The sequence below is a fragment of the Bufo gargarizans genome, unplaced genomic scaffold (genome assembly GCF_014858855.1).
Source record: "Bufo gargarizans isolate SCDJY-AF-19 unplaced genomic scaffold, ASM1485885v1 original_scaffold_1893_pilon, whole genome shotgun sequence".
Taxonomy (NCBI): Eukaryota; Metazoa; Chordata; class Amphibia; order Anura; family Bufonidae; genus Bufo; species Bufo gargarizans.
Window position 1 is genome coordinate 204423 of NW_025334558.1, and position 27168 is coordinate 231590.

The following is a 27168-nucleotide window of genomic DNA, read 5'->3' on the forward strand; positions in this document are numbered from 1 at the left end:
GTCTTTCAGCCTTTCTTACCTTGGCCATGTCTCTGAGTATTGCACACCTTGTGCTTTTGGGCACTCCAGTGATGTTGCAGCTCTGAAATATGGCCAAACTGGTGGCAAGTGACATCTTGGCAGCTGCACGCTTGACTTTTCTCAGTTCATGGGCAGCTATTTTGCGCCTTGGTTTTTCCACACGCTTCTTGCGACCCTGTTGACTATTTTGAATGAAACGCTTGATTGTTCGATGATCACGCTTCAGAAGCTTTGCAATTTTAAGAGTGCTGCATCCCTCTGCAAGATATCTCACTATTTTTGACTTTTCTGAGCCTGTCAAGTCCTTCTTTTGACCCATTTTGCCAAAGGAAAGGGAGTTGCCTAATAATTATGCACACCTGATATAGGGTGTTGATGTCATTAGACCACACCCCTTCTCATTACAGAGATGCACATCACCTAATATGCTTAATTGGTAGTAGGCTTTCGAGCCTATACAGCTTGGAGTAAGACAACATGCATAAAGAGGATGATGTGGTCAAAATACTCATTTGCCTAATAATTCTGCACGTAGTGTAGATGCACGAAACTGTATTAGACGACATTTTATTTTCTTTGCATCAATTTTTATTTTATTCTTTATTTTTAATATGAATCAGTAATAGAAATGTGTATTATTGCGGAGAACCTATAATTGACAGTATGAACAATTAAGATATTATACTTACCAATATTCAGTATCTTTTTCTGCTTCTTTCAACCTATAACAGATGGTTTTCATCGTTCTCTGAAGAAACCATTTCAAAAGAAATGATTATTGGTTTTTGATTAAGGACACTACAAATATCAACTGCGTATTGATTTTATATTCTACAAGTTACTAGATAGGAGATTTGATCCGTTATCAGTACACACCGTTTTATGTGTATTTTTATGATTTTTTTTTTTTTTATTAAATGTGCTAAATGTGTTTATATTACCATAAATTAGAGTACTCTGTGTGACCAGATACTTGAGTGCCCTCCAACTTCTATTCTATTTTTGGTTTGTCACTAATACACGGCAAAAATGGCTTTAGAACAGATAGCCGCAACATTAAGCGGCAAATATATTTTTTCTATATACGGTAATACACGCCACAAAAGGCTTTCAATCATATAACTGCACTGCTGACCGGCAAATATATGTTTGGCTTCTCACTAATACACAGCAAAAATGGCTTTAAAACAGATAACTGCACCATTGACCGGCAAATATATATATATTTTTTTTTACGGTAGTACACGCCACAAAAGCTTTAAAGCATATACGGTAACAGCATCAATGACTAGAAAATATATATTTGGTTTGCCAATAATACACAGCAAAAACAGATAACTGCACCGCTAAGCGGCAAATATAGGTCTGACCGAGTGGGGGGCCTCTACACTCATGTTCCTCTGCCATGGCTGCTGTGGCAGGTTGGGGGATAGGAGCAGTTCCATCTCCATCAGCAGCAAATTTAGTCAAGTTGCTGATGAGCAGCTTTCTTCACCTGCCTAGTGAAGAAACTACTCACCAGCAGCAGCTAGATCTGGAGCAGGACCTGAAACAGCACATGGTGGCATACTTGGACAGCACCCTGCAACCCCACATTGAAGAGCCGCTGGACGACTGGGCAGCCAAACTGGATTTGAAGCTGCAACTAGCCGAGTTTGCCCTGGAAAAGCTGTCCTGCCCAGACAGTAGTGTGGCATCAGAGAGGGTGTTTAATGAGGCGCGGGCCATAGTTACCCCAAGAAGAACTCGCCTGTCCTCCCAAAATGTGGAGAGACAGACCTTTGGCAAGATGAATCAGGCGTGAATAAGCCAGGATTTCCACCCTCCAATGCCTGATGCCTCAGAGTAGATCATCCATGGTGCCACACCAACACTTTGACAAAAGAGACCGGTTTCTTCTGGCTACCTTCCTCAGCTACTATTCTAAAGCTGCCACCTGCCTGATGCCACACATCTGATGCCAAGCGCTCCTTCTTTCACCCACAATCTTCAGCTAGTACTCGGATTGCCATGCACCTGCACACTCTGTCACCGTGTCACTCTGTGGTTTCCTAATGCTGCTGCCACTTCCTCACTCTGTCACCGGGTCACTCTGTAGTCTCCTGATGCTGCTGCCACCTCCACACTATGTCACCTTGCAACTCTGTGGTCTCCTCATGCTGCTGCCACCTCTACACTATTTCACCTTGCAACTCTGTGGTCTCCTGATGCTACTGCCAACTCCCCACTCCATCACCGGGTCACTCTGTGGTCTCCTGATGCTGCTGCCACCTTCACACTATGTCCTCTTACCCCTCTGTGGTATCCTGATACTGCTTTCACCTTCACACTATGTCATCTTGATACTCTGTGGTTTCCTGATGTTGCTGCAGCCACCGCCTCACTGTCATTGTGCCACTCTGTGGCCTCCTGATTTTGCTGCTGCCACCTCCACACTTTCATTGTGCCAACCTGTGGCCTCCTCCTGATGCTTCTGCTGCCGCCACCTCCACACTCTGTATTGTGCCACTCTGTTGCCTCCTGATGCTGCTGCCACCTTCACACTCTGTCATTGTGCCACTCTGTAGCCTCCTGATGCTGCTGCTGCCACCTCCACACTGTCATTATGCCACTTTGTGGCCTCGTAATGCTGACACCACCTCCACACTGTCATTGTGCCACTCTGTGGCCTTCTCCAGATGCTGCTGCCAACTCACCACTATGTCATAGGGCCACTTTGTGGACTTCTCATGCTGTTCCCAACCTCCCCACTTCATGACTGGGCCACTATTTCACCTTTAGGCCTGGCTGACATCATCATTTATTTGAAACTTCTTCTAATCTGTCAGAAGGAAGGAAAAAGGAGATGCATAACGGATCCTTTCTATGTAGCAGCTGTAATGCCTGTGTGGTTCCATCAGCATTAGCTTGTGATTTGGTAGCCAAAATCAGGAGTGGGTACTAAGCACAGAAGACATGCAAATATTCCATTCATTTGTCATCTCTGTTTTGGATCCACTCTTGTTTTTCTTTGGCATTAGCAATTCTGATGGAATACTGACCAAATGCTGACCGAGTAAAGCCAGATGTTCCACAGACAGGATCAGTTTTTTTGGGGTTATTGTTCTGACGGATCAGAGGAAGAATAATCAGTGATGTCAATACAAACTTATGGTTAACGCCCTCTCCACTCTATCTGGGGGGCTCTACTTGTCTAAGCGTTTAAAAGAACAGGTTTTGTAGACATCTATGTGGAATGAGCTAAAGAGGGTGCGAAAGGGGATCTCTTCTTCTTGATGCTAACATCGACTTGTAAGGCTGAGTTCATAGTCAATTTTGGCCCTCTGACTGCCTAAATAAGTGAAGTGTGCAGTGATTCAAAGAGCGACGCCTGTCATCTGCATGTCATACTGACTCACAGTATTATTTCACTGCCACAGCAGACTCCCTATGAGTGTTACTGCAAGACACAGTGTCTACAACACAATAAAGGCTCTCTGCAGCCATGAAATAGCTGTTTTTATATTTGATTTGCCGCAAATAAATTCAGATCAAACCAATTTTTTTTTTTTTATTTGGCGAACCGGCCAAATTGAATTTTTGAGAAATTCACTCATCTCCAGTAATAAACACAGGCGCAAATAAACGCTCCCTTCTACGGACAAACATTACACTAGTAGTGACACACTAAATGTGCTGAATTGTGCAATTATAAATGGTAACAAAACTGAATTTAATTTTTTTTATTCACACAAACTCAATTAAACATGCCCTTTTATGAACACAATGCACACTGGTATTGACGCACCAAAAATGCGTTAAATTTCTCATGTATAAATGATATTAAAATCGCAAGTGTTTTTTTTTGTAATTAACAGACAATCAAACAATCATTTCTACAAATACACGGCACACAGAATTTTGCAAGTATTAACGATAGCTAAGGAGAGCTATCTATTTGGTTGATGACTTGATCACCAGAAATTCAAATATTTGTATGAGAAGGTGTGGATGGTGATTTTATTTTTAAAACTTAACTTTTATTTAGGTATTTATATAGAATATAGTCCCTGAATGTTCCTTAATGAAAAGAGAAAAGGAGGGTGTATGATGACACCAGGGATATGAGTAAGTGCCCTGCGACGCCTTTGATACATACAAGAACAGATGTGCACAGCAGCACTTTACAGGCAACCAATGGTCCTACCATGTAAGTCAGGAACCTCTTGTCACCTAGAGTGTTCAATGGCTTGAATAAGCTGAAATAAAGAGCGGTTAGACCTGGACGAGGGGTGTTGGTTAGAGTATGGACCCTAGACAGCCCTAATATAGCGGTGCTGGCTCAGCCCTAACATCCTAACACGGAGCACCCGTTCTGATAAGAACGACCCCGTCCGGAACCTTGCCCTTATTTGCTACTTGGCCCTATTGTGCCCTAGTGTAGCTAATCCCTACACGCATGTTTAGTTTACAGTACTCGTCAGGGGATTTTAGGCATATACAATCGGGCAATATATTGAAAACTATAGTGTTTACTTTCTTGTCAACAGTCAACACATATAGATATATTTGTACACAGTTACTTTTAGCTGTGTATGACACAAGTGGTACCTTAGCAGCGGAGGCCCTTTGTCCAGGCTCCACTGGCGTACCTGGGCGCAAATTCTGCCTGACGGTATTCTGGCAGTCTGTAGGATCCAACCTGGGTGATGTTCGGGTTCAGGTCCTGGAGCTCAGCGTTGTGTCAGGAGTAACTGTGTACAAATATATTTATATGTGTTGACTGTTGACAAGAAAGTAAACACTATAGTTTTCAATATATTGCCCGATTGTATATGCCTAAAATCCCCTGACGAGTACTGTAAACGAAACATGCGTGTAGGGATTAGCTACACTAGGGCACCATAGGGCCAAGTAGCAAATAAGGGCAAGGTTCCGGACGGGGTCGTTCTTATCAGAACGGGTGCTCCGTGTTAGGATGTTGGGGCTGAGCCAGCAACGCTATAATAGGGCTGTCTGGGGTCCATACTCTAACCAACACCCCTCGTCCAGGTCTAACCGCTCTTTATTTCAGCTTATTCAAGCCACTGAACATTCTAGGTGACAAGAGGTTCCTGACTTACATGGTAGGACCATTGGTTGCCTGTAAAGTGCTGCTGTGCACATCTGTTCTTGTATGTATCAAAGGCGTCGCAGCGCACTTACTCATATCCCTGGTGTCATCATACACCCTCCTTTTCTCTTTTCATTAATGAACATTCAGGGACTATAATCTATATAAATACCTAAATAAAAGTTAAGTATTAACGATACCAAACTTTGATTAGCTTTTTAGGTAATTAACATAGGGTCAATAAAATGTGTCATTCTACATACACTCTACACATTCTACACAACTTCAATTTAACTTGCCCTTCTATGGACACTCTGCACACTGGTACTGATGCACTAACATGTCATGAATTGTGAAATTGTAATCAGTAGCAAAATTGTAACAGTTTTTTGCAGTTAATAGAAGCATAATTAAACGTCCGTTTCTACGAACACACTGCACATTGGAATTGACGTGCTAAAATACACTGAATTGTGCAACTATAAATAGTAGAAAAATGTAACTGATTTTTTTTGTTTTTAACTGGCTAAAATAAACATGCTCTTCTATAAACACAATGCATACTGATATTGATGCCCTAAAATGCACTGAATTGTGAAATTTTTTGATATAATCAAAATTGCTGATTTTTTTGGAAACAAAAAAAGAACATTTTGCAGTATATGCTACAAAATATTTATGTTGATGGTGGTTCTCAGAATATGTCTGTAAAACACTTATTAATTGAAGCAGCTTTCTAACAGATTTTTGGAAAAAAAGGCTGACTCATGCACAGAAAATAGGAGTACTTTTGTCACGGTCCCTCCCATAACAGAGGTTAGAAGCTCTGAGAGACTGGTGGCACGTGAGGTTATCTGACAGTCTCTCTGTTTCCACTTGTTGCAGTGTTGTTGTTAGTAATGGCCACACCTCTTATCCCATGTGTAGCTTGTGGTCATTACTGATCTCAATTTAGTCTGGACTCACACTTCTTACCATGCGGTTGATATTATCTGCCTGGAGTTAGAAGTGCTGGTGTGAGTTCCTCATCTGTGTTCCTGCTCATCCATTTTCTATTGAAGATAAGTGTACTTCTCTATGTATTTTGTTGCTCCCATTTACTTGTTGTTTACTAGGCCTAAGGGAGACGCTGGTTCATTCATCTGGGAAGGAACCAGTGGTCTCAGACCCAGACAGTACTCCTAGGGCTTTCCAGGGTTTCTACGGCGTAGGTTTCCGGTGTATGAATATTCCCAACTTCAGGGTCTATTTATTATGACAGGAGTCAGGGCTAGGCTTAGGGTTTCCTAGGTGGTGACCTCTACCCTTTTTCTAGCCGTGAGGCCTAGTTTCTGGTCTTTTTCCTTCTAGTGTCATTCTGGTGTTCCTCCCCTCCTACCTTTTGAAAGTAAAATGATCAGTGCTTATTTAGGAAATTATGATTCATTTGGAAGAAGAATTTTGTGAGATTCAGTTAGAATCCCGTTAGTGTAGAAAAGATTTCCTCATCTCATGACACAAATCAAATTTTAGGACAAATTTTAAGAAATTTGCTCATCTCAGTTTTTTATTATTTGAAAGTATCTCATGCTACAGCACTTCAGAACAAGACTGGTGTTAGAGATGCCTGGCTTGGTAAATTCCCTTAATTTGTCCATGTTTACAGAATCTCTGCTGTTTTTTCACTTTGTTAAAATTATATAAATGTTACAGTTTAGGAACATACATAATATTCATCATTTACAGGTATTTCTAAATTGTGAACATTTTTTCTGGAGTACTTAGCATTCCATGACCAATTCCTTCTGCAGTGACACCAAAAACTATTAAAAGAGCTTAGCGGTGAACTAGCAAAACCATAAACAGATTTATTTAACCGATCACTGGTAACAGGAGTCGGCCCAGAAGATTGGAAATTAGCAAATGTTGTGCCCATTCACAAGAAAGGTAGTAGGGAGGAATCGGGCAACTATAGGCCAGTAAGCCTGACATCAATAGTCGGGAAATGAATGGAAACCATACTTAAGAAGAGGAGTGTGGAACATCTAAAATCCCAAGGATTAAAAGATGAAAAACAGCATGGGTTTACTTCAGGGAGATCATGTCAAACTAATCTTATTGATTTTTTTGATTAGGTGACTAAAATAATAGATGGCGGAGGTGCGGTAGATATTGCTTATCAAGACTTTAGTAAGGCTCTTGATACTGTCCCACATAGAAGGCTTATCAATAGGGATGAGCGAACTCGAACTGTATAGTTCGGGTTCGTACCGAATTTTGGGGTGTCCGTGACACGGACCCGAACCCGGACATTTTCGTAAAAGTCCGGGTTCGGGTTCGGTGTTCGTCGCTTTCTTCGCGCTTTTGTGACGCTTTCTTGGCGCTTTTTGAAAGGCTGCAAAGCAGCCAATCAACAAGCGTCATACTACTTGCCCCAAGAGGCCATCACAGCCATGCCTACTATTGGCATGGCTGTGATTGGCCAGAGCACCATGTGACCCAGCCTCTATTTAAGCTGGAGTCACATAGCGCCGCCCGTCACTCTGCTCTGATTAGCGTAGGGAGAGGTTGCGGCTGCGACAGTAGGGCGAGATTAGGCAGATTAACTCCTCCAAAGGACTTGATTAACTGATCGATCTGCAGCTGTGGATCATTGAGCTGCTGATCCTCAATTGCTCACTGTTTTTAGGCTGCACAGACCGTTTGTCAGTCTCATTTTTCTGGGGTGATCGGCGGCCATTTTGTGTCTTGTGGTGCGCCAGCACAAGCTGCGACCAAGTGCATTTAACCCTCAATGGTGTGGTTGTTTTTTGGCTAAAGCCTACATCAGGGTGAAGCTGTCACACCAAGTGCATTTAACCAGCAATAGTCTGTTCATTTTTTGGCCATATACAAAATCAGGGGCAAGCTGCGCCTGTCACCAAGTGCATTTAACCCTCAATGGTGTGGTTGTTTTTTGGCTAAAGCCTACATCAGGGTGAAGCTGTCACACCAAGTGCATTTAACCAGCAATAGTCTGTTCATTTTTTGGCCATATACAAAATCAGGGGCAAGCTGCGCCTGTCACCAAGTGCATTTAACCCTCAATGGTGTGGTTGTTTTTTGGCTAAAGCCTACATCAGGGTGAAGCTGTCACACCAAGTGCATTTAACCAGCAATAGTCTGTTCATTTTTTGGCCATATACAAAATCAGGGGCAAGCTGCGCCTGTCACCAAGTGCATTTAACCCTCAATGGTGTGGTTGTTTTTTGGCTAAAGCCTACATCAGGGTGAAGCTGTCACACCAAGTGCATTTAACCAGCAATAGTCTGTTTATTTTTTGGCCATATCCCAGTCTAATTCTGTCACTAAATCCATACCGGTCACCCAGCGCCTAAATACTAGGCCTCAAATTTATATCCAGCTAAATCTGTCCCTAGTGCTGTAGCTGGGCGAGTTATTTAGTGTCCGTTCAAGCACATTTCTTGTTCTGGGTTGAAATACAATTCCCAATTTAGCAATTTCATAATTTAGTGGTTCCTGCTATATCAGAGCTATTTGAAATCTATCCCAAAAAGGGTATATAATATTGAAGGTGCACATTGGGTCATTCAGAATAACTTCACACACACCCGCTACTGTGTATTTCCAAGTCTAATTCTGTCACTAAACCCATACCTGTCACCCAGCGCCTAAATACTAGGCCTCAAATTTAAATCCCTCTAAATCTCTCGTTACCGCTGTACTGTTGTTGCTGGGCAAGATATTTAGTGTCCGTCAAAGCACATTTTTTGTTCTGGGTTGAAGTACAATTCCCAATTTAGCAATTTCATAATTTAGTGGTTCCTGCTATATCAGAGCTATTTGGAATCTATCCCTAAAAGGGTATATAATATTGAAGGTGCACATTGGGTCATTCAGAATAACTTCACACACACCCGCTACTGTGTATTTCCAAGTCTAATTCTGTCACTAAACCCATACCTGTCACCCAGCGCCTAAATACTAGGCCTCAAATTTAAATCCCTCTAAATCTCTCGTTACCGCTGTACTGTTGTTGCTGGGCAAGATATTTAGTGTCCGTCAAAGCACATTTTTTGTTCTGGGTTGAAGTACAATTCCCAATTTAGCAATTTCATAATTTAGTGGTTCCTGCTATATCAGAGCTATTTGGAATCTATCCCTAAAAGGGTATATAATATTGAAGGTGCACATTGGGTCATTCAGAATAACTTCACACACACCCGCTACTGTGTATTTCCAAGTCTAATTCTGTCACTAAACCCATACCTGTCACCCAGCGCCTAAATACTAGGCCTCAAATTTAAATCCCTCTAAATCTCTCGTTACCCGCTGTACTGTTGTTGCTGGGCAAGATATTTAGTGTCCGTCAAAGCACATTTTTTGTTCTGGGTTGAAGTACAATTCCCAATTTAGCAATTTCATAATTTAGTGGTTTCTGCTATATCAGAGCTATTTGAAATCTATCCCTAAAAGGGTATATAATATTGAAGGTGCACATAGGGTCATTCAGAATAACTTCACACACACGCTTCTGTGCATTTCCAAGTCTAATTCTGTCACTAAATCCATACCGGTGACCCAGCGCCTAAATACTAGGCCTCAAATTTAAATCCCTCTAAATCTCTCGTTACCCACCGCTGTACTGTTGTTGCTGGGCAAGATATTTAGTGTCCGTCAAAGCACATTTTTTGTTCTGGGTTGAAGTACAATTCCCAATTTAGCAATTTCATAATTTAGTGGTTTCTGCTATATCAGAGCTATTTGAAATCTATCCCTAAAAGGGTATATAATATTGAAGGTGCACATAGGGTCATTCAGAATAACTTCACACACACGCTTCTGTGCATTTCCAAGTCTAATTCTGTCACTAAATCCATACCGGTGACCCAGCGCCTAAATACTAGGCCTCAAATTTAAATCCCTCTAAATCTCTCGTTACCCACCGCTGTACTGTTGTTGCTGGGCAAGATATTTAGTGTCCGTCAAAGCACATTTTTTGTTCTGGGTTGAAGTACAATTCCCAATTTAGCAATTTCATAATTTAGTGGTTTCTGCTATATCAGAGCTATTTGAAATCTATCCCTAAAAGGGTATATAATATTCAAGGTGCACATAGGGTCATTCAGAATAACTTCACACACACGCTTCTGTGCATTTCCAAGTCTAATTCTGTCACTAAATCCATACCGGTGACCCAGCGCCTAAATACTAGGCCTCAAATTTAAATCCCTCTAAATCTCTCGTTACCCACCGCTGTACTGTTGTTGCTGGGCAAGATATTTAGTGTCCGTCAAAGCACATTTTTTGTTCTGGGTTGAAGTACAATTCCCAATTTAGCAATTTCATAATTTAGTGGTTTCTGCTATATCAGAGCTATTTGAAATCTATCCCTAAAAGGGTATATAATATTGAAGGTGCACATAGGGTCATTCAGAATAACTTCACACACACGCTTCTGTGCATTTCCAAGTCTAATTCTGTCACTAAATCCATACCGGTGACCCAGCGCCTAAATACTAGGCCTCAAATTTAAATCCCTCTAAATCTCTCGTTACCCACCGCTGTACTGTTGTTGCTGGGCAAGATATTTAGTGTCCGTCAAAGCACATTTTTTGTTCTGGGTTGAAGTACAATTCCCAATTTAGCAATTTCATAATTTAGTGGTTTCTGCTATATCAGAGCTATTTGAAATCTATCCCTAAAAGGGTATATAATATTGAAGGTGCACATAGGGTCATTCAGAATAACTTCACACACACGCTTCTGTGCATTTCCAAGTCTAATTCTGTCACTAAATCCATACCGGTGACCCAGCGCCTAAATACTAGGCCTCAAATTTAAATCCCTCTAAATCTCTCGTTACCCACCGCTGTACTGTTGTTGCTGGGCAAGATATTTAGTGTCCGTCAAAGCACATTTTTTGTTCTGGGTTGAAGTACAATTCCCAATTTAGCAATTTCATAATTTAGTGGTTTCTGCTATATCAGAGCTATTTGAAATCTATCCCTAAAAGGGTATATAATATTGAAGGTGCACATAGGGTCATTCAGAATAACTTCACACACACCCGCTACTGTGTATTTCCAAGTCTAATTCTGTCACTAAACCCATACCTGTCACCCAGCGCCTAAATACTAGGCCTCAAATTTAAATCCCTCTAAATCTCTCGTTACCGCTGTCCTGTTGTAGCTGGGAAAGTTATTTAGTGCCCGTCAAAGCACATTTTTTGTTCTGGGTTGAAGTACAATTCCCAATTTAGCAATTTCATAATTTAGTGGTTCCTGCTATATCAGAGCTATTTGAAATCTATCCCAAAAAGGGTATATAATATTCAAGGTGCACATTGGGTCATTCAGAATAACTTCACACACACGCTTCTGTGCATTTCCAAGTCTAATTCTGTCACTAAATCCATACCGGTCACCCAGCGCCTAAATACTAGGCCTCAAATTTATATCCCGCTGAATTTGAATACAATACATTGGGCCAAATAATATATTTGTTGTTGTGGTGAACCATAACAATGAGAAAAACATCTAGTAAGGGACGCGGACGTGGACATGGTCGTGGTGGTGTTAGTGGACCCTCTGGTGCTGGGAGAGGACGTGGCCGTTCTGCCACATCCACACGTCCTAGTGTACCAACTACCTCAGGTCCCAGTAGCCGCCAGAATTTACAGCGATATATGGTGGGGCCCAATGCCGTTCTAAGGATGGTAAGGCCTGAGCAGGTACAGGCATTAGTCAATTGGGTGGCCGACAGTGGATCCAGCACGTTCACATTATCTCCCACCCAGTCTTCTGCAGAAAGCGCACAGATGGCGCCTGAAAACCAACCCCATCAGTCTGTCACATCACCCCCATGCATACCAGGGAAACTGTCTCAGCCTCAAGTTATGCAGCAGTCTCTTATGCTGTTTGAAGACTCCGCTGGCAGGGTTTCCCAAGGGCATCCACCTAGCCCTTCCCCAGCGGTGAAAGACATAGAATGCACTGACGCACAACCACTTATGTTTCCTGATGATGAGGACATGGGAATACCACCTCAGCATGTCTCTGATGATGACGAAACACAGGTGCCAACTGCTGCGTCTTTCTGCAGTGTGCAGACTGAACAGGAGGTCAGGGATCAAGACTGGGTGGAAGACGATGCAGGGGACGATGAGGTCCTAGACCCCACATGGAATGAAGGTCGTGCCACTGACTTTCACAGTTCGGAGGAAGAGGCAGTGGTGAGACCGAGCCAACAGCGTAGCAAAAGAGGGAGCAGTGGGCAAAAGCAGAACACCCGCCGCCAAGAGACTCCGCCTGCTACTGACCGCCGCCATCTGGGACCGAGCACCCCAAAGGCAGCTTCAAGGAGTTCCCTGGCATGGCACTTCTTCAAACAATGTGCTGACGACAAGACCCGAGTGGTTTGCACGCTGTGCCATCAGAGCCTGAAGCGAGGCATTAACGTTCTGAACCTGAGCACAACCTGCATGACCAGGCACCTGCATGCAAAGCATGAACTGCAGTGGAGTAAACACCTTAAAACCAAGGAAGTCACTCAGGCTCCCCCTGCTACCTCTTCTGCTGCTGCCGCCTCGGCCTATTCTGCTGCTGCCGCCTCGGCCTCTTCCTCCGCCTCTGGAGGAACGTTGGCACCTGCCGCCCAGCAAACAGGGGATGTACCACCAACACCACCACCACCACCTCCGTCACCAAGCGTCTCAACCATGTCACACGCCAGCGTTCAGCTCTCCATCTCACAAACATTTGATAGAAAGCGTAAATTCCCACCTAGCCACCCTCGATCCCTGGCCCTGAATGCCAGCATTTCTAAACTACTGGCCTATGAAATGCTGTCATTTAGGCTGGTGGACACAGACAGCTTCAAACAGCTCATGTCGCTTGCTGTCCCACAGTATGTTGTTCCCAGCCGGCACTACTTCTCCAAGAGAGCCGTGCCTTCCCTGCACAACCAAGTATCCGATAAAATCAAGTGTGCACTGCGCAACGCCATCTGTAGCAAGGTCCACCTAACCACAGATACGTGGACCAGTAAGCACGGCCAGGGACGCTATATCTCCCTAACTGCACACTGGGTAAATGTAGTGGCAGCTGGGCCCCAGGCGGAGAGCTGTTTGGCGCACGTCCTGCCGCCGCCAAGGATCGCAGGGCAACATTCTTTGCCTCCTGTTGCCACCTCCTCCTTCTCGGCTTCCTCCTCCTCTTCTTCCACCTGCTCATCCAGTCAGCCACACACCTTCACCACCAACTTCAGCACAGCCCGGGGTAAACGTCAGCAGGCCATTCTGAAACTCATATGTTTGGGGGACAGGCCCCACACCGCACAGGAGTTGTGGCGGGGTATTGAACAACAGACCGACGAGTGGTTGCTGCCGGTGAGCCTCAAGCCCGGCCTGGTGGTGTGTGATAATGGGCGAAATCTCGTTGCAGCTCTGGGACTAGCCAATTTGACGCACATCCCTTGCTTGGCGCATGTGCTGAATTTGGTGGTGCAGAAGTTCATTCACAACTACCCCGACATGTCAGAGCTGCTGCATAAAGTGCGGGCCGTCTGTTCGCGCTTCCGGCGTTCACATCCTGCCGCTGCTCGCCTGTCTGCGCTACAGCGTAACTTCGGCCTTCCCGCTCACCGCCTCATATGCGACGTGCCCACCAGGTGGAACTCCACCTTGCACATGCTGGACAGACTGTGCGAGCAGCAGCAGGCCATAGTGGAGTTTCAGCTGCAGCACGCACGGGTCAGTCGCACTACAGAACAGCACCACTTCACCACCAATGACTGGGCCTCCATGCGAGACCTGTGTGCCCTGTTGCGCTGTTTCGAGTACTCCACCAACATGGCCAGTGGCGATGACACCGTTATCAGCGTTACAATACCACTTCTATGTCTCCTTGAGAAAACACTTAGGGCGATGATGGAACAGGAGGTGGCCCAGGAGGAGGAGGAGGAGGATGAGGAAGAGGGGTCATTTTTAGCACTTTCAGGCCAGTCTCTTCGAAGTGACTCAGAGGGAGGTTTTTTGCAACAGCAGAGGCCAGGTACAAATGTGGCCAGCCAGGGCCCACTACTGGAGGACGAGGAGGACGAGGATGAGGAGGAGGTGGAGGAGGATGAGGATGAAGCATGGTCACAGCGGGGTGGCACCCAACGCAGCTCGGGTCCATCACTGGTGCGTGGCTGGGGGGAAAGGCAGGACGATGACGATACGCCTCCCACAGAGGACAGCTTGTCCTTACCCCTGGGCAGCCTGGCACACATGAGCGACTACATGCTGCAGTGCCTGCGCAACGACAGCAGAGTTGCCCACATTTTAACCTGTGCGGACTACTGGGTTGCCACCCTGCTGGATCCACGCTACAAAGACAATGTGCCCACCTTACTTCCTGCACTGGAGCGTGATAGGAAGATGCGCGAGTACAAGCGCACGTTGGTAGACGCGCTACTGAGAGCATTCCCAAATGTCACAGGGGAACAAGTGGAAGCCCAAGGCCAAGGCAGAGGAGGAGCAAGAGGTCGCCAAGGCAGCTGTGTCACGGCCAGCTCCTCTGAGGGCAGGGTTAGCATGGCAGAGATGTGGAAAACTTTTGTCAACACGCCACAGCTAACTGCACCACCACCTGATACGCAACGTGTTAGCAGGAGGCAACATTTCACTAACATGGTGGAACAGTACGTGTGCACACCCCTCCACGTACTGACTGATGGTTCGGCCCCATTCAACTTCTGGGTCTCTAAATTGTCCACGTGGCCAGAGCTAGCCTTTTATGCCTTGGAGGTGCTGGCCTGCCCGGCAGCCAGCGTTTTGTCTGAACGTGTATTCAGCACGGCAGGGGGCGTCATTACAGACAAACGCAGCCGCCTGTCTACAGCCAATGTGGACAAGCTGACGTTCATAAAAATGAACCAGGCATGGATCCCACAGGACCTGTCCGTCCCTTGTCCAGATTAGACATTAACTACCTCCCCATAACCATATATTATTGGACTCCAGGGCACTTCCTCATTCAATCCTATTTTTATTTTCATTTTACCATTATATTGCGATGCTACCCAAAGTTGAATGAACCTCTCCTCTGCCTGTGTGCTAGGCCTAAATATATGCCAATGGACTGTTGCAGTGGTGGCTGACATGAAGCCTGATTCTCTGCTATGACATGCAGACTAATTCTCTGCTGACATGAAGCCAGATTGTCTGTTACGGGACCTCTCTCCTCTGCCTGGGTGCTGGGCCTAAATTTATGACAATGGACTGTTGCAGTGGTGGCTGACGTGAAGCCTGATTCTCTGCTATGACATGCAGACTGATTCTCTGCTGACATGAAGCCAGATCCTCTGTTACGGGACCTCTCTCCTCTGCCTGGGTGCTGGGCCTGAATATATGCCAATGGACTGTTGCAGTGGTGGGTGACGTGAAGCCTCATTCTCTGCTATGACATGCAGACTGATTCTCTGCTGACATGAAGCCAGATCCTCTGTTACGGGACCTCTCTCCTCTGCCTGGGTGCTGGGCCTAAATTTATGACAATGGACTGTTGCAGTGGTGGCTGACGTGAAGCCTGATTCTCTGCTATGACATGCAGACTGATTCTCTGCTGACATGAAGCCAGATCCTCTGTTACGGGACCTCTCTCCTCTGCCTGGGTGCTGGGCCTGAATATATGCCAATGGACTGTTGCAGTGGTGGGTGACGTGAAGCCTCATTCTCTGCTATGACATGCAGACTAATTCTCTGCTGACATGAAGCCAGATTGTCTGTTACGGGACCTCTCTCCTCTGCCTGTGTGTGTGCTGGGCCTAAATATATGCCAATGGACTGTTGCAGTGGTGGCTGACGTGAAGCCTCATTCTCTGCTATGACATGCAGACTGATTCTCTGCTGACATGAAGCCAGATCCTCTGTTACGGGACCTCTCTCCTCTGCCTGGGTGCTGGGCCTAAATTTATGACAATGGACTGTTGCAGTGGTGGCTGACGTGAAGCCTGATTCTCTGCTATGACATGCAGACTGATTCTCTGCTGTCATGAAGCCAGATTGTCTGTTACGGGACCTTTCTCCTCTACCTGGGTTCTGGGCCTAAATTTATGAAAATTGACTCTTACAGTGGTGGGTGACGTGAAGCCTGATTCTCTGCTATGATATGAAGACTGATTCTCTGCTGACATGAAGCCAGATTGTCTGTTACGGGACCTTTCTCCTCTGCCTGGGTTCTGGGCCTAAATTTATGAAAATTGACTCTTACAGTGGTGGGTGACGTGAAGCCTGATTCTCTGCTATGATATGAAGACTGATTCTCTGCTGACATGAAGCCAGATTGTCTGTTACGGGACCTTTCTCCTCTGCCTGGGTTCTGGGCCTAAATTTATGAAAATTGACTCTTACAGTGGTGGGTGACGTGAAGCCTGATTCTCTGCTATGATATGAAGACTGATTCTCTGCTGACATGAAGCCAGATTGTCTGTTACTGGACCTTTCTCCTCTGCCTGGGTTCTGGGCCTAAATTTATGAAAATTGACTCTTACAGTGGTGGGTGACGTGAAGCCTGATTCTCTGCTATGATATGAAGACTGATTCTCTGCTGACATGAAGCCAGATTGTCTGTTACGGGACCTTTCTCCTCTGCCTGGGTTCTGGGCCTAAATTTATGAAAATTGACTCTTACAGTGGTGGGTGACGTGAAGCCTGATTCTCTGCTATGATATGAAGACTGATTCTCTGCTGACATGAAGCCAGATTCTCTGTTACGGGCCCTCTCTCCTCTGCCTGGGTGCTGGGCCTAAATTTATGACAATGGACTGTTGCAGTGGTGGCTGACGTGAAGCCTGATTCTCTGCTATGACATGCAGACTGATTCTCTGCTGACATGAAGCCAGATTCTCTGTTACGGGACCTCTCTCCTCTGCCTGTGTGTGTGCTGGGCCTAAATATATGCCAATGGACTGTTGCAGTGGTGGCTGACGTGAAGCCTCATTCTCTGCTATGACATGCAGACTAATTCTCTGCTGACATGAAGACAGATTCTCTGTTACGGGACCTCTCTCCTCTGCCTGGGTGCCGGGGCCTAAATATCTGAGAATGGACTGTTCCAGTGGTGGGTGACGGGAAGCCAGATTCTCTGCTATGGAACCTCTCTCCAAGTGATTTTGGTTAATTTTTATTTATTTAATTTTTATTTTAATTCATTTCCCTATCCACATTTGTTTGCAGGGGATTTACCTACATGTTGCTGCCTTTTGCAGCCCTCTAGCTCTTTCCTGGGCTGTTTTACAGCCTTTTTAGTGCCGAAAAGTTCGGGTCCCCATTGACTTCAATGGGGTTCGGGTTCGGGACGAAGTTCGGATCGGGTTCGGATCCCGAACCCGAACATTTCCGGGATGTTCGGCCGAACTTCTCGAACCCGAACATCCAGGTGTTCGCTCAACTCTACTTATCAATAAATTGACATTTTTGTTCTTGGACTCCCATATTGTTGAATGGATTAGGCAGTGGCTGAGGGACAGACAACAGAGGGTTCTAGTCAATGGAGTATATTGAGACCATGGTCTTGTTACCAGTGGGGTACCTCAGGGATCTGTTCTGGGACCCATATTGTTTAATATCTTTATCAGCGAAATTGCAGAAGGCCTCGGTGGTAAGGTGTGTCTTTTTGCTGATGACACAAAGATTTGTAACAGGGTTGATGTTCCTGGAGGGATACACCAAATGGAAAAGGATTTAGGAAAACTAGAGGAATGGTACAAAATCTGGCCACTAAAATGTAATGTTGATAAGTGCAAGATAATGCACCTGGGGCGTGAAAACCCAAGAGCAGAATATAAAATCAGTGATACAGTCCTAACCTCAGTATCTGAGGAAAGGGATTTAGGGGTCATTATTTCAGAAGACCTAAAGGTAGGCAAACAATGTCATAGAGCAGCAGGAAATGCTAGCAGAATGCTTGGGTGTATAGGGAGAGGCATTACCAGTAGAAAGAGGGAGGTGCTCCTGCCGCTCTACAGAGCACTAGTGAGACCTCATTTGGAGTATTGTGCTCAGTACTGGAGACCATATCTCCAGAAGGATATTGATACTTTGGAGAGAGTTCAGAGAAGAGCTACTAAACTAGTACATGGATTGCAGGATACAACTTACCAGGAAAGATTAAAGGACCTTAACATGTATAGCTTGGAAGAAAGACGAGACAGAGGGGATATGATAGAGACTGCTAAATACATAAAGGGAATCAACAAGGTAAAAGAGGAGAGAATATTTCAAAGAAGAAAAACTGCTACAGGAGGACATAGTTTTAATTTAGAGGGGCAAAGGTTTAAAAGTAATATCAGGAAGTATTACTTTACTGGGAGAGTAGTGGATGCATGGAATAGCCTTCCTGCAGAAGTGGTAGCTGCAAATACAGTGAAGGAGTTTAAGCATGCATGGGATAGGCATAAGGCCATCCTTCACATAAGATAGGGCCAGGGGCTATCCATAGTATTCAGCATATTGGGCAGACTAGATGGGCCAAATGGTTCTTATCTGCCGACACATTCTATGTTTCTATGTTTTCTACTGTATTTTGCTTCCATCTGCAAGACATAGTTTCCTTGTTATTTGAGGCCTTATGCACACCGCCGGATTTTCCTTCCACATCTAATCCACATTTTTAGTGGTTCGAATGTGGACACATTCATTTCAATTGTCTGCAAAAAATGTAGACAACCCACTGCATTTCAGTGCTGCAGTTCTGAAAAAAAAATAATAGTAAAAAAACGTGCTACACTTGTACGTTATGTAGAAAAGGATAGAACACTTCTATAAAAGGGAGAAAGAACATGATGACATGTACAGTACACTAGCTTTAGGCATGTTTTGAGGATCTATAGTTTGTGGACCACAAAACACATATGGTCATGTGCATGAGGACTAAGTCAAGAACTTTGAAAACAGAATACCTGCTGCATACTGTACATTTTGTAGTCTAAGGCCTCTTGCACATCTCCTTTACCAGTGTCCGGCAGGCTGATCCGGCAGAAAACAGATTGACAGTCCCATTAACTACAATGGTATCCAGTGGAGATCTGGCTGCTACCCAGCACATATACATGCAGTGTTTGTCTGAACAGTGCTAAAAACCAACTCACAGCACACTGCATTGGTGATACCACCATGGAGGCATCTAAGAGTCTGGCTGTGAGTTGCTTTTAGCACTGTTCAGACCTTGTTCACACACCACAGGTAGTTTAGTGGTAGGACCCCATGCTTGCTGAGACACCGTGATGTGGTGCATGAGGGGCTCCGATATGTTCCTGACTGGAAGATATTGGCAAAGTTCTTAGTTTTTAACATCGGCCTGAGGAATTAGCTAGTATTGTCAGTTGTGTATTTATGTAACTCACAGAAATTGGGACCTGCTTAGAAATCTATACTCATCTAGCCCCCATTTCTCGGTTCTGACTCCCTCGCTCCAGGGCTCTTCATTGGACTTCTGGTCTCTATATGTCAACTTCCTACATGGACAGGGTCACTTTATCCTCTGCTTCCACTGAGTGGCCTCAAAGGTGACATATCTCCAAGCAGTACATCACCCAGCAGTGAAGTGCCACTTTGGGACATATCACTGTTGAGACCAGTCATTGGCTGGGACCAGAAGTGCAGTGCAGACAGCTTGGATGTCAAAGGGCCATAATTGAGTAGCAGAGACTGGATGAGTATGGATTCCTCTACGGGTCCCAATATCTGGAGTTTATATATTATAAAAGGGAGAGCACCTTTATGTCTCAAAAGGCAAGCATTAAATACGTATATGTACATGTGTATATGACTTTTCCAGACACCGCGCTCCATCTGTAGTGAGAGTTGCCTCCATGGATACCGGAAAGTCCTACTGGAAGGAAAACAGAAATGCTGCTACTACTGTGCCCCCTGTGCAGAAGGCGAAATCTCCAACCAGACTGGTGAGTAGGGACAATTTCACATGAAAGTACAAATCTACAAGATGGGCATTAGCACCGATCAGACAACATTCATTTTGAGCTCTATTGCAAGAGAAAGATGTGTTCCGATGTAGCCAACATTATCCTGGCTCCAGGCATGCCAGGAGGGTCACTGTAACATGATCACTGTAATGTCATTTGGTTGCATTAACGCGTTAAGCCAGTCAAGATAACATTGGCTACATCTGTATGTCGGGTAGATCAGTCAGATTTTGGAAGGGGCCATTTTTCTAGTTTCCTTTCCTCCAGGTGTTTAATATGAATATCATATAGAGGAATCCATATTTTTATCATTCTCCATAGAAGGTTTATTGTAAAAGGGTTAAAAGTAGTGAAGATGAAATTGATTGTAAATTATTCAGATTCAATATAAATTTCACAAAAATTCTTCTGCCAAACAAATCCGTCGTTTAGGCAATTGGCTTTTTAGGAATTGCCAAAACAGTGATTGCCATTTTACTGCTAAAATGCAAGAGAAATAGAGCGGGGAGGATGGGGAAGACAGATCACATTACTGGGAGAAGCCCTGGCTGGCGGGCTTTGCAGACAGCCCATCATGTGGCTGGATAGATATTGTCCCATCAGGCTCTATGGTATGTCCGAAGCACAGATGACATTGTGAACTTGTGTCACATGAGTCTGTCTGACTCGGCAGACCCCAATGACAAACTCAAGCAGCCATCTTAGGGTATTGCAGGGAAAGTATAGGGACATACTTAGTTTGGTAGATTGAACTAATAGGTAGAAATGTCAGGGTTTTATCAGTAGAGAAGGAGAACATAGGGGCATTGTTCTGTGTGTTTACCTTACAGTGAGGGCATCTAGAGCTGTTCATGTAATGCACTGCAATCACAAATATCTTGCAGAGCCTCCAAAAAGATATTTTTATTCTGTGCATGAGTAGCTAGCCTTTTTATCTTTAGTCATAAAACCTCACCATTCAGTAGTTAGTGTTTTATAGGCATATGCACAGTACCTCCAGCAGCACACATTTTGCTGGATATTCTGTGCATTTGCACTTATTTCTTTTTACAAACCAGTTGCAATTTTTCTCCTGTTCAGCACATTTCAGTGCATCAATATCAGTGTGTTTCTAGAAAGGCCTTCTCCCCACCCACCCAAGGCTTCTTCCCCTGCATCACTGTGGTGTCGGGGGAGGCAGCCTTGGGAAGTTAGGGGAATAGCAGACAGCGGGGAAATGTGGCGGACTTAGGCACTGTCAGGAAAGCCTGCCCAATGGGAACTTGGAGGCCGTTTTTTAATAGGAATAAAAGTGCTTTTCCTGGACATGAAAACACATCCAGATGACATAAAGATATGGTTATGATGTTTTTGCAATGTTCTGATGGCCATTGCTGGTAGCTATATTAGTGAAATTTACATGACAGACTCAGTTAGTAGGTGAGGACAAACATGGACAGTAAGTCCTTAGGCTAGAACCCAGCCCGCTGTCCCTACCTACTTGCAGTAGAAGCCCTATATAGCTAGACCGCAACGGGTCGACAGTCCTTACGCTATTTAAGTGCAGAGATGCACTAACAAACAAGACAGACAAACAAAATACCAGAGTCGTACATACATGGGTCAGAACCAGACAAGCTATGGAGTACCAAACGAGATACAGAGAGTGGTCAGAAGAGTCAGAGGAACGAGCAATCCAATAAGCACAGAAACAAGAACCAGGAACACAGCTAATGAGTCAGAGACTATCACTGGCACTGGTGTATGGCCAGGAACAGGTTTAAATAGAGCACAAGTCCCTGGATCAGAACCTGATAGGTCCATTACTCGGAGCTCCATTAGTCAGAAACACTAGCACACAGTAATAGAGCAGCTGAGCATTCAGCCCATTGCTAATATCCCCCAGCACACGGCAGCTGCAAGAAGAAACAGAGTATTGCATCCTGTTGCTAAGGATGCTGTCGCGTCACCAGGGGGCGTGGCTCCAGCACCGCTGAAACCCGTACCGGTACATTTCTTATGGACTCCCTTTAAATTTATCTCCTTTTCGAAATGACTGTGCCCTTTCTGTGGACTTCTGGGGAGGCAGATTGGGACAGTGGCTGGAAATGGCCCAGTGTGCTATCATTGTACCAGATCTGGTCCAGCCTCCAGTATACTGTATAACGGGTATTCAGTGAGGCAAGTGGTGCCACCACCAAAATGTAATTCTGCTATAAATGTGGCATTAATAGCTGTATATAAAAATTGTCTAGTTTTTAAAATTTCACCCAGTTCCATGCCTTCACTCAAATGTAATTCTGCTACATGACAATAATACTTCTGGTCGGCTTTCTGTATAAAACTGTCCTCTTCTCAATCAGGTTGCACAGTTGTGTGATTTGTCTAAATTGTTATTGTCCTTTATGGCAGCAGTATTTCTTCTCAGCTCTCTGAAAAATCTGTCGTTTTGAAAATGTTGCCCAGTTCTGCACCTTCACAGAAATATAATTCTTCTCTTTGGCATTGGTACTTTTGGCCATTTGTCAGTAAAAACTATTTCATTTTCAAAATGTCGTACAGTTCCACATTTTACTCATATTTAATGATGCTATATGATATTCACACTTGGTTGAACTTGATGGACTTATGTCTTTTTTCAACCGTATTAACTATGTAACTTCTAGCCATCTGTACAGTTTTATGTACATAAAAATTGTTTAAAATTGTCTTGTTGTCTACATGACTGTGTGTGCCCTCCCTCCAGCACATACTCTGCTAACATGCAGTGGGTGTGGATCCATTTTACCAATTAACTGGTTTGGTTAGGAGAAACACTAAAGGCATGATCCTGCCAGTCCTGTGGTATTCACTCTTTAACCCCTGGATCCGGACTTTGCTAAGGAGGAGCCACCAAACCACTACCAATTCAGATAGTTCTAGTGCATTTGGTGGCTCACCAACAGGGTCGGACACACCAGTGAAAAGCACTGAAGGATCAGGTAATATGTGTAGTCAGGAGATGGGCCGAGGTTAGAGCAGGCAGCATACAAGGATATCCGTGAGACAAGGCTGAGATCTGGACAGGTGGTAGTAGGGTAATCCAAGAAACAGGTTTAGGTCAGGGAAGGCAACTAAAAGTCAGAGTCGGTAGTCAGGCTGGAATAAGGTAAATGGGTAGTCAGACAGAAAATACACTTTTGCATTTTACTAGAGACTAGAAAACCTGAAACTCAAGCTCCCTTTCAGAGGGGAGGGCAACTTAAATACCTAGGGACAGGGTGGGAAAGGATTTGGACATGTGCATGCTGACCTTTCAAGAGGCTGAGAGTAAGCATGCATGTGCACTACAGAGCAGGCCTGGAAGCCTTTAAAGTAGGATTGGCTCACAGAAGACCATGGTGGGTGGAACCAGAGCTGTGGAAGGAAGAGGAGTGGGGCCACTGTGAGTAGTGCAGTGCCTGGGTCTTCAGGAAGGAGTGAGGCAGCGGTGGGCAAAGGATATCAGTACAACACTATTTCCTGACCCCATGGACTTCTGGGGAGGAAAATTGAAACAGTGACTAGAAGTAGCCCACTTTGCTGTTGCTGAATTGTCTTGTCAATACTTCACTGTGATTTCAGAGAGAGGTTTCAGTTCGGCAGGTGCCGTTATTACACCTAAATAGGCAACATTGTCCTGCACCATTGTCAAAAACATTAACTTTATCAAAATCAGACACATGGATGCCTGAGGATTTCCACACATTTTACCATGATGACAATGAAAAGATCTGCTATTGTTGACAGTAGATATTTATCACCAACCTAATGAAGCAACTGCTGATAAATGCACAGGTCAGGTTAGGCAATAGAGAAACAATCAAGAAACTGGCAGAGGTAGGCACACCTACCAGGGAAGGTGCCTTAAATATCTACTGGTTGCTAGTCATTGGTTGGTGAAGATTAGGATGTAAAGCAGCAGCAATGAGCTTGAGCCGCCCGTGTAACAAGGGAATTATCATATAATTAGGTTTAGTAAAAATGATGTATAGCTATTGAAGGGCCGCAGTGCAGTGTCCAGATGTCCTCTCCAAATATCCCAACAACCGATCACATACTATCAGAACACTTGTATATTTCATTATAGTCATAAAATAAGTATCACAATTAAAATTTCCTTTTGAGATAAAAAATAAAAATACATGTAATGAAAGGATATTTAATCCAGCTCAGCGCCATGGGAAAGTTCATCTAATCCTATTAAAAGTAAAACCTCATAAAGCTTTATAAGGGAAAAGGGTCAAAGAATCTGGGAGCCCCAATGCAAAGAGGCAAAATGAGAAAAACTGGCTACATCCTCAAAGGATACAAAATGTGGGTCATTAAAGGGGTTCTGTAGCTTTTTATTACTGGTCATGTATCCTTTGCAGAGATCATCAGCATCTGATCGGTGGGGGTCCGACACCTGGGAATTCTGCCGATCAGCTGTTTGAGAAGGCAGTAGCGCTGGATGTAGCACCGCGGCCTTCTTGCTGTTTCCCGCAGGCCAGTGATGTCATGACTACTACTATAAATGGACATTTCCACCAAATTTACAATGGTAAAATATAATCATTTCTTGATTGCAGATATGGAAACATGCTTAGTGTGTCCTAACGATCACTGGTCAAATGGAAGAAGAGATTCCTGCGTTCCAAGACCGATTGAATTCCTGTCTCATGGAGACACACTGGGGTCATCTCTAATTATTATAAATCTTACATTTTGCCTTGTGACTATAGTTGTGTTGGGGATATTTATAAAAAATAAAGATTCTCCGATTGTGAAAGCCAATAACCAGAATCTCAGTTTCATACTTCTCCTCTCACTCATCTTCTCATTTTTATGTCCTCTCTTATTCATTGGACGTCCCTCAGATATATCATGTCTCCTCCGACAAGTGGCGTTTGGAATCATTTTTAGCCTTGCAGTTTCTTCAGTCTTAGCTAAAACAGTGACTGTAGTCTTAGCTTTTCAAGCCATTAAACCAGGCAGGACACTGAGGCAGTGGATGAAGAGACACCTCTCCACATCCGTAGTTGTTATAGGTTCATCTGGAGAAGTTTTGATCTGTGTCCTCTGGTTGCTTTATTCTCCACCATTCCCAGATTATAACACTGGAATAGAGGTTGGAAAGATAATCTTACAATGTATTGAGGGATCTGCCATTGCTTTCTACTTGTCCATCGGCTACATTGGATTTCTGGCAATGATGAGCTTTATTGTAGCTTTCTTGGCCAGAAGACTTCCAGACACCTTCAATGAGGCTCAGTACATCACCTTCAGCATGCTGGTGTTCTGCAGTGTGTGGATCTCCTTCATCCCAGCCTATCTGAGCACCAAGGGGAAGTACATGGTGGCTGTGGAAGTTTTTGCCATCTCTTCTTCCAGTGCTGGACTTCTGGGCTGTATTTTCATTCCCAAATGTTACATTATTCTACTGAGACCAGAACTCAACACAAAGTCCAATATAAGGGTCATAAGAAAACATTGTACAGGATAATTTTGAGTTGTGTTTCAATGTACAGTTGTAGCCGAGCTAAACTTGACTCTGATAACACATGGCACAGTCTTATCTTGGTTTTCTCCTGACAAAAGCCGTTGAAATCCATTGAAAAGTTAGTTACCTTTCTCTTCCTAGTCTTTACTTAATGTGTTAACCATCAAGTTTAGCTCGGCTGCATCTGTATTTATTACTCTTTTATATTTGTATTATTTAGTTATATATCTACTCTCGTATCGGTCTGGATCTTCCTCAATCAGTTTTTTATTAAAGGGGTTATCCGAGTTAAATCAATATATGTTAAGGTGGTTTAAAACATTATTAAAAACACATTTCTTTTTAAAATCTTTTTATTGATTTTGTGACAAAGATAAGGGTATACAAACAGTAGTGCAGTAAAGCAGATTCTACAATAATATTCAAGCGAATCAGCACAAAGAGGTGTAGAGCAATTAAGACAAAGGTACAATATTGGTACATTACAATACAGCCTGACAGACGATGGTAGAAGGAGCTTGTAGAAATGCAAGAAACCAATATTACCGCTATATTTAGCCTTAGCACTCTGTTGCCTAATGTCTTCTTGTCGGCGAGTGAATAAGCCAAGTTAACCAGTCTTCTTGCGGCTGGAGCAGGCATGGGACGAGAACTTATGATGGACTCCTGTATGTCAGAGTGAGTGTCATATGGTCTGGCGTCCCCTTTATTATAAAGGTGACCCTTGTCCTAAAAACACATTTCTAATGTACATTCATTATTTATTCTGCTGTGTTTCCACACGCCCGATGCGGGTCACGTGACCCCTGACGTCACTTACCAGGCTCCGGTGAAATTTGTATGACAGAAACCCTTTAAATTTGTCTCCTTTTCTAAATGATTATGCCCTTTGTCTGGCACATACCCTGTTTCCTCACCCCCATGGACTTCTGGGGAGGCATTGTATTGTCTTGTCCAGCCTCCATTGTACTGTCGTAGAGAGTATTCAGTGAGGCAAATGGCATCTTCCACCAAATTTTATTAATTATTAATAGCTGCAGGTAAAGATTGTCTCATTTTTTAAATATTGCCCAGTTCCATGTCTTCACCAAATCTAATTCTGCTGTATATTTCTGGAAACCTTTCTGTAAAAAATGTCTAGTTTTCAAAAAGGTTGCACGGTTCCGTGATTTCTCCCAAGATGTATTTGTCTCTATGGCAGTATTACTTCCTGACAGCTGTCTGTAAAATGTGTCTAATTTTGAAATTCATTCTTCTTCTTAATTCATTCTTCTGCACCTTCACCCAAATTGTATTCTTCTCTATGGCATTGGTACTTATGGCCATTTGTGTGTAAAAACTGCTTAATTTTCAAAATGTTGCGCATTTCTGCGCCTTCCACCAAATTTTATTCTGCTACATAATATTTGGACTTCTGGCCAGCTGTCTTTTTTAAATTATTTAAAATTGTCTTGTTTTGTACATGACTGTGTGCCCTTTCTCTGGCACATACACTGTTTATGGGCAGTGGGTGTGAACCTACTATACCAACAGACCGGTTTGGCTTAGGGGTAACAGTAAGGGCATTATCCAGTCAATACTCTGGTATTCACCCTTTAACCCCTGACAGGGACAAACTTTGATGCAGACA

At 44.0% G+C, this 27168-nt stretch overlaps 1 protein-coding gene across 1 annotated transcript; it reads left to right on the top strand.

Annotated features, from left to right (window-relative positions):
- Window positions 1–19250: 19250 nt before the first annotated feature.
- Window positions 19251–25541, top strand: LOC122923775 (vomeronasal type-2 receptor 26-like). The gene is made up of 3 exons (XM_044274610.1): window positions 19251–19274; window positions 19915–20038; window positions 24628–25541. Exons 1-3 carry the CDS (start codon window positions 19251–19253, stop codon window positions 25539–25541), a joined length of 1062 nt encoding a protein of 353 aa, XP_044130545.1.
- Window positions 25542–27168: the final 1627 nt, after the last annotated feature.